The sequence below is a fragment of the Manduca sexta genome, unplaced genomic scaffold (assembly GCF_014839805.1).
Source record: "Manduca sexta isolate Smith_Timp_Sample1 unplaced genomic scaffold, JHU_Msex_v1.0 HiC_scaffold_725, whole genome shotgun sequence".
Lineage (NCBI taxonomy): Eukaryota > Metazoa > Arthropoda > Insecta > Lepidoptera > Sphingidae > Manduca > Manduca sexta.
In genome coordinates this window covers 682-15,175 of record NW_023595545.1, presented here as the reverse complement: position 1 = coordinate 15,175, position 14,494 = coordinate 682, and the positions used below count along the sequence as shown (strand labels likewise).

The 14,494-nt window shown below is 37.8% G+C and overlaps 2 protein-coding genes across 2 annotated transcripts; one reads left to right on the top strand and one right to left on the bottom strand.

The window, feature by feature from the left end:
* Positions 1-429: 429 nt before the first annotated feature.
* On the top strand, positions 430-5,189 carry LOC119193575 (the record flags this gene model as incomplete). The annotated part of the gene is made up of 7 exons (XM_037447224.1): positions 430-644; positions 914-1,192; positions 1,395-1,491; positions 2,222-2,388; positions 3,879-4,038; positions 4,392-4,523; positions 4,965-5,189. Coding segments are annotated over 5 exons (842 nt in total), but the record flags the coding sequence as incomplete, so codon positions are not given.
* Positions 5,190-14,180, bottom strand: LOC119193574 (the record flags this gene model as incomplete). Its single annotated transcript, XM_037447223.1, has 7 exons — positions 5,190-10,486; positions 11,871-11,990; positions 12,442-12,566; positions 12,751-12,985; positions 13,158-13,424; positions 13,614-13,911; positions 14,075-14,180. Coding segments are annotated over 7 exons (1,236 nt in total), but the record flags the coding sequence as incomplete, so codon positions are not given.
* Positions 14,181-14,494: the final 314 nt, after the last annotated feature.

Genomic DNA, 14,494 nt, shown 5'->3' with positions numbered 1-14,494 from the left:
CAGGGAGAATTAATGTGAGATAGGATAGCCATAAAAACTATACCAAATGTTTTAAATAAAATACTTGAAAAAGTATGTTGAACCAAGTCCAAATTCGATTTGAATTTGATCAAATGGGAAAAGAAGAAAGTTTAGAGCAGTCTTTTCAAACTATTTCATTTGTTTTTAAATTATATTAATAGATACAACTTATACATATAATTAGTATACTAAATCACATTAATTAACAATACACAATAAGATAAAAATGAAGAACTGTCATAAATCCTTAATTAATTGATACTTATAGTAAACCCAAATTTTAATTTAATTACTAGGTACTGCATGCTGAAAGACGAAGGTCGTTGGCCTGATTAAATATGTATATTTTTTTAATATCAACCAGGTGAAGTTTTTTTATAACCAGACTTCTTACATGAACGACTAAAGGCGGATCATTGTCATCGCAATACATAAAGAGGCTTGATATTAAAATAATAACTGCGCTTCGATACTATGTCCAATTTCAGCTGGATACGCGATCACAATGGCTGACCGTTGCAAAAACTCTGGGCTTCCCTGACAAGGGCATCATCGGAGTAGCCGGCTACCACCTGCATACAAAGCATTTGATAGATTTGCTCAGTAGTGTCACAAGTTTTCCGGTAAGTACCTATCTATAATAAAATACTTACTACTGCAAATTAAAAGCTGCTGATTGTACACACTTTGTTTTCAATACTAGAAATGACGCGCGTTTTGACGATATTTTAATTTTAAATTGTACACGCTGCACATTTAATACTTAAAATACAATATCGCATATCAGTTTCTTACGTTTTCTTAAAAACGCATTGAACAACAGAATTATTGACCATTACGTGTAAGTTTCCGTGAACGCCACGTAAAGGAAAATAGTTACCTGTTACTACAGATATGCGAAGAGGAAGACGAGGATAAATGTGTGCCTCGCTGCGATAACGTGGCCTGGGCGTGTGTGTTGGTCGACGAGGGCGGGTGGGTCGTCGCGAGAGACAAGCCCGAGGAGGAACAAAGATCTGAAGACGAGGATGACGTCACGGAGCATCTCGCCACTCTGTACCCGACGGCTATGGGCGCTCTGCTTAATGCCTCTGTGTTCGAACTTAACTGGATACATGACTACCAAGGCGTCTGTTTCCCGCCGAAAGATGAAAAATCCAACTTCAGCCCGGTAAGTTTTGGTACAAATCATATTAACAAAAGTATAGCGAAGATCACATTTTCTAACCATGCCACCTTAAAGAAGCTTTTTAGACACTGATTTTACAACGAAAAGCGTTGTGTTTAATTTGTATTCATACATATATCATAACTATAACGCTTAATAAAGTTATCGTACTGTTCAAATAATGTAAATGTCCCTGTCATTTCAGACGATGCCATCTATTCTAAGATCGTTATGGCACTCAGCTCAGTCAATATTGCGCATCACACAAGAGTTGGCAACATTTTTACTCGTATTAAACTCAGGTAAGATATATTATGGTAGGTATGTCTACCGAAATGTTTTTATTTAATACTTAACATATTTAATTGAACTGAGCTATGTGAAAGTTGCTTACACATTTAATTTGTAAGTACATTCAAATCATACTGGTAGCTGGTCACAGAATATTAAATGTATCCGCCCAGATAGAGATTGCCATACACAAGATATAAAACCCACCATAGTGGTCCACGTAAGTGTCCATTACAGGATCAGCTCGTGTAACATATCCGGCTTCAAACAGACCTACATAACTATGTAGGTATTGCGAAAATTCATTATATTATAATATAATTATTTCACCTTTCCTTATTTCACTGCACTCAGCGTCATTGACATTTTTAATGATAAAAATCGATAAAAAGGTAACGGACACCCATTACCTATCATACAAGTTTTAGGTAGATAAATATCTTAAAACACACACACACGCCTTTTTCTATCCCTGAAAAGGTAGGCAGAGGCGCAACAACTTTTCGTCGTGTTTATTCCGTCCCATGATTTGACAGGAAGCGAGCAGTTTGCCATATCAGGCACAAATTCCAGACTTCGGGCTAATAGTGCGTAGAAAAACCTCATATCAATTTGCCCGGCGCTGGCATCGAACCCGAGACCGCACCATTGCAGTCACACCGTAATATAACTACGCCACCTAGACAATTAAACCAATTACAATATATTTCATGGAATGTTATATATTAAATATGTTTTCAGCAATGAGTGTATCAGCAGAAACAGAAAAAGAAAAGCAGAAACGTCGAAACCGTTTGTGGCGCGATAATGAGCGAGAGAAATATGAAAGTTTGTACGACGACCGCGTGCTCATCAATAGGACGAGATTCGCTGCTTGCGATAGATCTCGGCCCTTCTACCAGATGCAGGTATTTTATCATTGTATACCATCCACAGCCTATGCTTACTCTTGAAACGAGGCAAAAATTTTAGCCCCATTATCATAGACCCTTTTAGGTTCTAAAAGCCATAATATAAAATTTAAGAAAAAAATTATGCACTAATAGTAAATGTGATAGAAAATTTAGATATGTTACGAAAACGTACCTACCAATTCGTAATAGGTCTCTCGTATTCGACAGTCTGACTGGGTAGGTAAAGCTCTGGTTTCCTAGAATAGCGGTAACGCGAAATGACGGACGCAATATTTGGACGCAAAAAGGCGGCCGTTTTTACGGTGACGACATGTGTAAAGTTCCATCACCGTTACGGCCAACAAGTCGTATCTGATACAGGAGAGCAAAAGACGACCTTCATAAGTATAGCATAAATAATTTACTTGGAGTGTGAGCTATCATCAGAAGAGGAAAATAGTCGTATAGAGAAAGATGATTTTATCAAAGCTGGTACAGAAGTTGTATTTGAGATTTTAGTACGTCACCGTCTGTCTACAAAGCAATGATGAGAAATTCAGAAAATAGTTTCGCCTAATACCAGTATTATTTGATTACGATAAAAGATGATTTGAGTTACAAACCATTCAACAGGCACAAAAATCCAATAAGCTCAGAAAAAAAACCTATGTATACTTATTAAGTAGATTCCTAAATCAATACAATAATATTTCAATTTATGCTTTATTTATTCAACATTATTTAATTTAACAGATAATTCATACATACATACATACGTTCGCGAATTTAATTATATAGGTAATTTGTCCTTGCTCATTTAAAAGCAATCGTTTAGACGATGACATTAGCGTCATCATGTAGAGGACTGCCTGAATGCTCATCCATTATAATTAAATGAATGCCTTGTGGAGGAGCTACGATTTGTGAATGAGCACAAGTAAAGTAGTACTCGCAAGCATCTCGCACTCATGGATATGTACGACATCTATTAAAATTTTGTCGTCCTCGTTGCTCCAGTTGGAGTTGGAACTCATTTCGTTTCTTCGTCCGGCTAAAACAATACAAAAATGGCTTCACCGCTTTTTGACGTTACGGTGTCTGATACCGCTCCCTAAGAAACCACGACATTTTGTTTATATAGACAACGTTCTAGTGACGTCATTCACCGCTGTATTACTGCCGCTTTATGACGGTACCGCTTTTCTAGGAAACCAGAGCTTAATACCGCAATGTCTATTTCTACCGCCAAGCAGCAGTGCGCATGCGCTGTTGTGTACCGGTTTGAAGGATATTGTAGCCAGCGTAATTACTGAGTATTGAGACTTAAAATTTTATATCACAGGGTGACAAGCGCAGTGGAGTGCCACGCAATATTTTTTAATTGGATTTTTTTTGGATTGCTATCGTTTAGGGGTGATCGTATCGCTTACTATCGGGCGACAAATTAGTTTCCTAATTAAACTACAGCATAAAAAAAGATAGTAATTATATGTATTTATTTTAAGCGTACACCAAAAGCCATGGAGATGTTGAAAACCTCCGAAGCCTTGCAAATGGCCGCTGGTAGGTGCCATAGTACCGAAGACTAACCTGTTGCTTTTGGCTGTATATCTCAAGTGTCCTTATAAAGGCAGACCAATACCTGACCCGCTAGTCAATGAACAGGTTGGTACCCAAAATTAAATTAGTGTTGTCTGAGAGTATAAAATTCATATTAAATTATTAAAAATGCCTATGCCTATAAGCGAGTCATGACCAAATATTAAAGGTATCGTTTTTGGGCTGTTTGAACATACCTATTTGTGTTACCAAATTTTACCAACTCACCGGAAAATGCTACTATTTAGCTGGATATGACTGAGACGCGAAATCTATCGGACAGCGAGACTCCGGGCGGTGTCCCACATGGTTCACGCCTTTCGCGGCGTCTGCACTACACTGGCCAGTTGTTATTGTATCATACATCATACATGATATAGGACATTCAGTCATGCAGCTTTAACGGCGTTTTTTGTCAGTATCTGGAAGTAGACGAGGACGCGGTGGGTCCGGACGCGAGCTCCGCGAGCAAGCTGGCGTGCTGGCGCAACCGCGAGCCGCTGCCGGCGCGCCGCGCGCACACGCAGTGCTACCCGCACCGCTACTCGCAGGTCACACATGTTACATTACTTTATAAACAGAATACTTGATATATTCCGGTTTTAGTCACCTTTACCCTGGCATTGTAGGCACTAGTGTTCTGTTATTTGACACAAAGCTTTTGTATTTTGTTTGCCCTGCTAGGGCTCACTGCCATGTTACCCTCTTTTATAACACTAGTTTCTACTACCCCACAAGGAAGATATCTTTAAAATAATATGTAACCGATAGTGGAAATGGTAATTTAACATTATTTAGTTAATGTTAGTTATAACAATCGGCCGGCTGCCTGACGTCGACTCCTGCGAGCATTGTGATAGAAAATCGCACATAAAGTGTACCGCAAATTGAGAGACCAAGCCATAACCTACCGGCACACTGTCAGTATTAGGCAAATGCTTAGGTTGAATACAGAATTCTAGGTCATACTCACACGTGGTGCTTTGTTGCAGGAGGCTGGGTACAGACAATGCGGCCCCTGGCTGCCCAATCCAGAACAAGACCACTCCACTCGCCAAGAACTTTCCTCGTTCCTATTTGTTATTATTTTACTACTACCGCTTACCTTTTCATAATAACTTCATTATATTTGATACTTGAGTTGTACTCAACGAATAATACCCAGTTTTAATTGCTGAATTATTTAAGTAGCTCTGTTATTTAAATAAAACTACACATTTTTATTACATTGTTTTAATTTTGAACATAGATATTTAGTTCGGAAAATGTAATACTGATATTTACCGCTCTTACGCACAAACATACCCACAAGTGGATAAACAAAATATATTCTAAATAAGCGTGTACTGGAATGAAAATATTAAAAATATAAACCAAGTTATTCATGAAGGTAACAAATATTGTCAGTATGGAAACATAAATACCCTTGCTTTTAATGTCCAAGTTGTTATATTGTAATAGATGGCTTTTATATTACTCTTTGAGCGTATTTTAAAGAAAATATTTCGGATAGGCCCAATCATTTCGATCATTCGCGCCAAGACACTTAACTACGCCTTAACATTAAGTTAATAAACATTTTAAATAAGGGAATTACTTAATCAGTATTTAACTACCTTTCAAATTATTTGACATAAGTATGAGCAAACTGGATAAAAGTTAGTAATACTGATTAATAATGCTTTTTAGTAAAAAGATATTTTGTTTAACTTATGTTTTGTGGTTTTGAACAAGAATGAAATCTGTAGAACACTTCTCAATACAACTTGCAAACGGTGTAAATAAACATTTTATCCAATATAGATTCTCCGGGAACTGAAAGTAGCCTATATCCTTCCCAGAGTATCAAGATATTTCCATACCAATTAAAATTCACCAAACAGATTTCAATCAAATTTGTAATGGAGATAGATTTAGACCCTGGGAAGGTCATTGACAATTTTTATGCCAGGAAAATGTAACGCGGGACTTTTATTATAGAAATACTTTTCACGTAGGCGCAGCAACGAACAAACGCTAGTCAAGCATAAATTAGTAAAGACAAAATATCAGATAGGTTTGTATCCGTCTAAAGTTCTATTGAAAAGTGCTTTAATTTTAAAACAATTATTTTGCAATCTATTCGCACTACATGATCTTCATTTTAATCACCACGATAAGATCACATTAGATTCGTGATAATGTGATATCGATATCTATAAATCTAATTACTTCCAGATTTGTATTACATCGACAAAATCTAATTAATAATATTAACAAATAACGGCGTCTCCAATTTCCTTACGATAATGATTTAACAGAAAGACAAAATACATTGCACTCTTACTCCTATTGTAATGTATGGTACGTATCATCTGTTTTAATAAAATAATAAAAAAAAAACAACGAAAGTATACTTTTGAAATTAAAGAGACAAATTGAACGCACAGTCGCTTTGCAACTTTCTACGGAGTAATAAACTTTATGGGGTCAAATACCATTGACACTTTACACAAAGTTCGAAAGCAAGACCTTTGAACTTATACTATCGAATATTTATAATGGTGATTCGTACTCGATATCGGTAACGTTGTGGATGGATTTAATCAAATATCGATATTTCCGCCTACGCAGTACCGATAATTAGCAGCCGTTCTTTGGAATACTGACACCGAAAAATACAACAGCTAACGAATATTTGGTATCGATATATCGAACCCTATACCTACATCCAAAACCTCTAAGTAATGCGTACGTCACAGCTTTTAAGAGTGTAATGTAAATTAAAAAGACAAACTGCTGAACAAAATTTCACTCTAATTTACGTATTCAATCTCAATGATGCAATTCATGTTTATCTTATATAATTTTATTTAATTAAACCCAAAAACACAAATTAAAAATCACTGACGTCAAATGTTAGATAATTTAATTCATAATCAGTGTAGTTAATTGTACGTTACGTAAAAGTATTCAGTCTGGATTGAAAAAAAAAACAGTATTTTTAATATTCAAATGAGTTATGGCGTTGCAGCTACGCGACGTAATAATTATCATCTGTCACAAGGATATTGGTACGCAATGTTGAGGTAAGTCGACACCCCTGATTTAACACTAAATTTACACTTGCTACGATACTTACAACCCTGAAAAGTCAGACTATTAAATATTCTATTTTCATTTATTTCGATCCGTCTAAATGGTAAATTTAAAAAATATACCGGTGCACAAGACAACAAAGTGTATAACTTAATCGAAAAACTATTGGAAACTAAGAATGGAAGTCACTTTATATTAATTTGTATTTAATTGTAAAATTGAATTATGAACTCGCTTTGTTACCCTCCACGGTTAGATTGGTCCTTTGAACCCATATCAAAAACAAAACCATTTTGATACTATGCCGATGTTATCGACAACGCAACAAACAACACTAAATTATCGTTATATAAAAAAATAAAATTTTATATAAAATATCAACAATACATACTTAAATTTTATTATAAAAATATTTTTCTGTAAATACATACTTTATACATAAAGTAAAATATATAGATACACATCTCAGTACAAGTTATTGTACTTTGTCGAATTGTAAAAACTTGTTAAGTTTAATGATCGATAATCAGCGATCGCTATCAAGACCATCGGCAACGGCAAGACAAATCTACAGCCAGTACTGTTTCATAGGTATTGGTTGGCGGAGCGTCAAGTAAAGTCGCTAACGCCAACCTTGTAGCTCATTCGTATCCGGTAAACATATGGGCGATATTTCTGTCCTTAGCATAAGCCGGCAAACAACTTGAGCACACTACCGCGTGATGGGGGGTTTTAGGACGCAAGCGTAGCCACACTTACGTACAAAAAACAACTCCCTACAAATAAGCTCTCATACATCTGGACAACTACCTACTCCGTCTAAAGATTGCGCAATACTCCCAAAAAGTAGCCACGCAACCAATAAGCAGTAACCGACATCGGTTACGGAAAAAATAAGTCCAATCAGCCAAAAAAGTAACTAAACAAATTCAAACTTTAAGTTTAAGGTTGACTATTAGAAAATACATCAGGCATTACGTCCACCTTTATACATCCACTGTATATAAAGATAAAAAAAAACTTTACTGTGCCATTTTACGATCAGGCATCCGACTGGCAATTGGGTTACCGAGACGTATGAAAACGCACGCAAAGAACAGATAAAATTCGTTGCTAATGTTCCCATAGCACTGATGCGCCGGGTAAGGACCAGCAGGAATAGCATTTTGAACGTGTTTGGAAATAAATTAATTCCATTGGACCCCACTCCACTTACCATCAGGTGCAGCGCCGTCACATTGCCGTTGCACGGATAAAAAAACAGGCCAGACTATGGGAACCATTGCTGCAGGATGCATTCTTCGCCATGAAGAGTGCAGTAATGGACACGTTATTTTCAATTTCCTCGCTAACACAAATATAAGCATCATTTACAATCATGGTCGAATAAAATTTCCAGCGCAATAGTAGAAATTGACCCTTACGAAATATATATTATAGAACATTTTAAAACAAATTGATTTACTACATATTTTTAAAACACTATTTACTTGAAATACGACATCAAAGGACCAATCTAAGTTTTATTCAGGTTCTAAAATTCTACCTGTACTTAAACTTACTTACATTAATTACCATTAAAGATCTTACTTTGACAAAAATATATAACTAAGTTACTTCTGCGTTACATTAGTAATACTTTATATTATACTGTAATCTATTATGTAATCAAATCGACATTCTAATCATTTCAAGTTGAACACTGGAATGAAGTCACATACGTGGAGTAATCGTTAAAGTCGCCATATTTGTAAAATTAAACACATTTTCTTTGTTATAAAATTTCTTTTAATAACTTTGTTACGCATTATTAAGAAATCAAAGATGGTACCCGCATATACAGCTGACCAAAACATATTGCTTTTAAATAAATTTTAATAATAATAGAAACTATTTATCGAAGGCGATTTTATCGATAACTCCACGTGCTGCGAAAAACTTTGGTATCTCATGAAACGCGTGATATTCAAATCAGCTGTCTCATGGTAACAATTCGAAATTTTTGGCACACAGTAATATTCTAGCAATCTTCATTAAATGTACAATAGAGATACTTTCAATTATACAGAACAAGTTGTATACATTAATATTAAAACTATTGACTGAACACGACTAATTAATAAAATCTGTACTAACGAACTACTTAGATTCAAAAATAATAGTATTTGAGATGTAACAGATCGTTATTAAGTATGTCATGAAAACTAGAAACGAAAACAAAAATAAGTCGTAAAGATAACAACTTAAAATTCTTTGGCATAACATCAAACAAAATCAACATTAGGCAACTAATACTTACGTAATATACAAATATAACTGAAATATATAAAAAATAAACACATCAAATGTGCCATATAAAGCGTGTTTGGTCACTCGTTAGACTTATTACTAGTTTGTGATGCATTGGTCTCAGCAACAATATCTACTTAATAGTATGGAATGTTAAAAAAATATTACACAAGAACTATTCTAAATAAGGATATTTAAAATCATATCATATCCACATAATAAGTAAAGGAAATTCTGAGAATGCATTACCGTAATTACTCTAAATCAGATCCTGAGTCATAGAACTTGATAATCTAAATCATGTGATACTATCAAATGATTTGTATCTCAATGGTCGTCAAATTTTTGGCGCTCCTTTATCTTTTGTTTTTAACAAATAAAATAAAGAGTGTATATACCAACCCAACTTAAAAAAACAACGTATGCAATAAACAAAATATTAGGGATAGCTAAAATCTACAAAACGTCACAACACACAAAATACAAACAACGTTACAATATACCAGCACTCATAAAAAATTAATTTAGGATCGAAAAGGTTTATTTATCGATATTGGGCAAAACACTAGAACGGATCGACATAAGTTAGGGTACGTAAGGACCTACCTAAGTGTTTTAACTGACAATTCGTCGTAAATTTAATTTCGTTCAAATTCAATGAGGCATCCCAATCGCTTTTTATCGATCGATCGCTAAAATGGACCAAACAGAATAAAGTTATTTGCTATGCTAACAAATGATTTATTCTCGAGATCGGATCTAAGATTAACGTTGGAGCGGTTTATTGACATCATACATAAGATTTTACGTACATTAACTTAGGTCCAAATTACCGCCTGATCAAACACAAAACATCGACTATCGACAATACCTTTGTAAATAATCGAACGTATTTCTATCGTGAACGAATATCGATAAAACTCGTGTACACTGACAGCTCTACATTGTCGAATAAAATATTTGTATTGCTCATTCTCAGCGATTCGTAACACTATGTTAAAGGTTTGTGTGTATGTCTCTTTCGAGTGCACTGTTATTGACTTCGTCGAAGTCAATTAAAACTCATTCCTCCTCGGACTCGGTGTCGGAGTCCATGATGGTGTTGAACCAGTTCTCCCAGTTCGACGGACCGTTCACCGATGATCGACTGCGTTAAAAATAATCAGTTAGTATTTATCATATGCATGAAAAATATGAACCCAAAACAAAAATAATGTGACCGCACCGCGAACTTGCTGTGTAGCAAATAAAATGGGCAATCGCACAATCCTCAGTGTAATTAGATAATACATAACAAACATGAATTGAGAAGCTTGTCCTTTTTTTGGGAGTCGGTAATAATATTACTTTAATGATAGCTTAAGGCGGTGACGCTTTTAAAAGCTGTCTGTTCAAAATTTACAATATAGCAAAAAAAAATATACAATATCAAATATGTTATCTTGACTTTGATTGTTGAAAATTTTTCTAAATGCGAATATTATTTCGATAATTTCATAATGAAAATGCCACTAAAACTATAGATACCGTGCATTTTCTTTAAAAATACACATAATTTGAATTTTCATCCAACACTTAAGATAAACGATACAAAAATGTTTCGGTTACTTAGATTTTTCAAAAAACCTTAAATAGTTTTTATTCGTGAGTCTGAATATACCCCGCTCATAACCCGGGCACATAAATGTATGGAACGAATGCTCAAGGCCATTTGGTAGGGGTAGAGCCTTCAACTGAATAATAGTTACTCATGATATATTAAACGACATCAACTGGGGTAAATAGAAATAAAGGCGTGGATGTACAAAATTTCATTTTCCTTACTGGTTTAAATTAAATCACATAATGACTTAGAGCTGGACCTATTTCAATGTAAATACTTAAAAGGTAACCTTATTTTTTCTTTGGCAATCATAAATAAAATATCCGGTCGTTTCTTGTCTAAAAATAAATAATACAATAAAATATATAGAAACAAATCTATATAATAATCGATGTGATGTCGCCCTAATCGAAGTAATCTAGATGAACTGTTAAGATATATTGGCTTGATACGGAGGCGTTATCTTCGCCAATTGCTTGTGCAAATAATATATATTTCATATTAAACAGATATAATATTAATAATACTTGCAAAGTGCACGTCTAATTACATAAGTCTGAGCGCCTACGGCATGAATCAGGATGTGGCGGCGCCTTGTGCGTCACGCGGAAAACAAGCGACATCAACAATTCTAATATCATATGCTCACGTGTTTTTTTTTAATGTATAATCAAGTAAATGTATCATAAAAGTGGTAAGGGTATTATCGTACTTAAGCAATATGACTGTAGCGTGGGGGGATATAACTATAAGGACAGGTTGAGGGCTCTTCAGGACAGTGCGAACTTTTGGGCGCATAGTTTAATGTAGGTATGGACCCAGAGGGACCTCGTATCACTGATACGACTGATACGACGATGGCTACGCCCCTGCAGGTGTCCCGGGGTTGAAGTGAAGGTTTCCAAGGTATAGTGAGTGGGTTGCGTACCTCTGCTTGGTGACGGGCTGCGGCAGCGTGGCGGTGGCGGGCGGCGGCGTGGCGGGCGCGGGCGCGCGGCGCTGCAGCGTCTGCGTCGCGCACCCCTCCCACCCCTCCGACAACACCCACCTGCACCCCGCACACTCACACACGCGCACTGCACTCGCTACAACTATACTCTCGAGGTAGCTATGCGCACGATTATTTTGGAATTTGTATTCGTTGACTTAAAAAACATTCGAAATGCAAACTAAATGCGATATGATCGAAAATTGCTTCCTTTTACACACAAACAAAAATAAACACAGACAATAGTGATGGTGATTCCCAACACGATGACCAAAAATCGCAATAGAATGCTTATAATTTTGCTAATGAGGTAAAAAGCGCGCCGTTCGTTGACGTAGGTCATCGACTCCGGGCATCAGCTGATTGCTGTTCGTGTTGCATTACAGGTTTGCCTAAATTTATTTTTCTTTTTTTTGTTTTATTTATTTAATCATACACGATACTGTATGATGTATGATGATAAAATGGCAATAAAAAAACATTTATAAAATTATAAGGTTATGTATACGACCTGGAGCTGCCGGCGGACTTGCAGTTCTCGCACTCGCTGCGGTAGTCATCGCCGTCCTCCCCCTCGGCCCCCTCGCCGCCCTCCCCCCCTGGAGCGCTCGCCTCGTAGCTGCACACGCACGACGGCTGCCACAACACACATCCGTTACAACAGATCCATCGCAAACGTAAACTATATTTACAGTTTTTAATTGGTATGCAGTCATAATATTCTACCAGAAGGGAATTTGCTCTAATTAAGATTACGAATGAAGCCGTGTATAGTATTTCTCCAATGAAAAGGAAGATTCTCAATATGTACGTCAGAGACCTTATCGACGGTGAGCGGCAACGTGGTTGGTGGCGCGGAGAGCGGCGGATCGGCGGGCGGCGGCGCGGGGGGTTTGGTGCCCACTGCCGCCACTGCCCCCACCGGCCCTGAACCCACGCCCGCACTAACCCCAGAGCCTGCGGCTGAGCCCGTGCCACAGCCGTCCGCGCCGCCCACGTTCTGCTCTTCGCTGTGTGCCCGGGACCGTCCGCCGCTTGTCAGACGAACGTTTGATCTAACAACAAATTATTTTATAATATTAACTCTCGATCATCAGTATTTTATTATTACGCAAGTGTCTATTCAAACTCATGATTAATACTTTAGTCCATAGCTTAGCACACTGGTTCAATGTGGGTCAACAAGCTTGTGTACATGCAGTTAGCAAAAAGAAGACATAAAATGACCTGTCATCGACATCAAAGGTGGTAAGATCGGCGGCGTCAGTGACCGAGGCGATGTTGAGGTTGCGCGGGATGGAGCGGCCGGTGTCGTGCCTTGCGTCGCCGGGCCGGTGGAAGGAGCGGCGGATCTCTCCCTGCAGCGACCGCTCGGCGCGGGTGAAGCCCAGGCCGCCCAGGCCGCCCATGCCGCCCAGCCCGCCCAAACCGCTCAGCGCGCCGTCTAGTAGGGGGCTGTCCACCGCCGCCGATATACGTGGGATTGTGCGGTGTCTGAAACGATAAAGGATTTAGAAAGGCTGTGATCTAGAAAATAAATAATATTAGTGTCTACCACATACAAAACCACCTTCTTGAACTCAGCAAAAGGTATTAGACATAATTTATTTTTTATCGTGATTACATTTTATTGAGCAACGTTAGCCTTCCTCTTTCCTTAATCCTAATAAAAAAAATACTGACAGAGATGCGTGCAGATTATTGGCGTTTGTGTAGAAGCCGGGCACGTTGTGCGGCCGCTCGTGTTCGGGCTCGCGTTCACGCTCACGCTCGCGAGTATCTCGCACATCTCGGACGTCTCGCACGTCTCGCACATCTCGCACGTCCCGCACATCTCTCACGTCCCGTACATCGCGCACATCCCGCACATCCCGCACGTCCCGTACATCCCGCACGTCCCGCTGCAGTACAGAAAGTAGTCCGCGGTTGCTGATGGCGCCCAACGAGCCCGTCAGTCGGATCGCACTCGGGAAACCCATCACTGTAATAGACATTATATTTTTTTAATTACAATTGTACGAATAATCACTTGCAACAATTGGCGTAAATATAAAAAAATGCTTAAATATCAGATAACCAGAGGTACAAAGCAAAATAACTAAATGATAGAAGCACCTACAAAATGTTAAGAAATACATGCTCACTGTTGGGTGCCAGCGGATGGTGGGCCATTGGATTGGGTTCCCTGTTCTCGGGCGCGAGTACCGGCTGAAGTAGCGGCGCGTTGTAACAATTCTGAGAGTTCGCCATCTGCAACCAACAACCCGTTCGTTAATATAATACTCCAAAAACACTTCAAACAAATATAAGGCTAGCACAAGGTGCACATCTGTATATAATAATAATAATATAATAATATCAGCCCTGTTTTATATACTTTGCCCACTGCTGAGCACGGGCCTCCTCTACTACTGAGAGGGATTAGGCCTTAGTCCACCACGCTGACCTAGTGCGGATTGGTAGACTTCACACACCTTCGTAATTCCTATAGAGAACTTTTCAGATGTGCAGATTTCCTCACGATGTTTTCCTTCACCGTTAAAGCGAACGATAAATTCACAAAG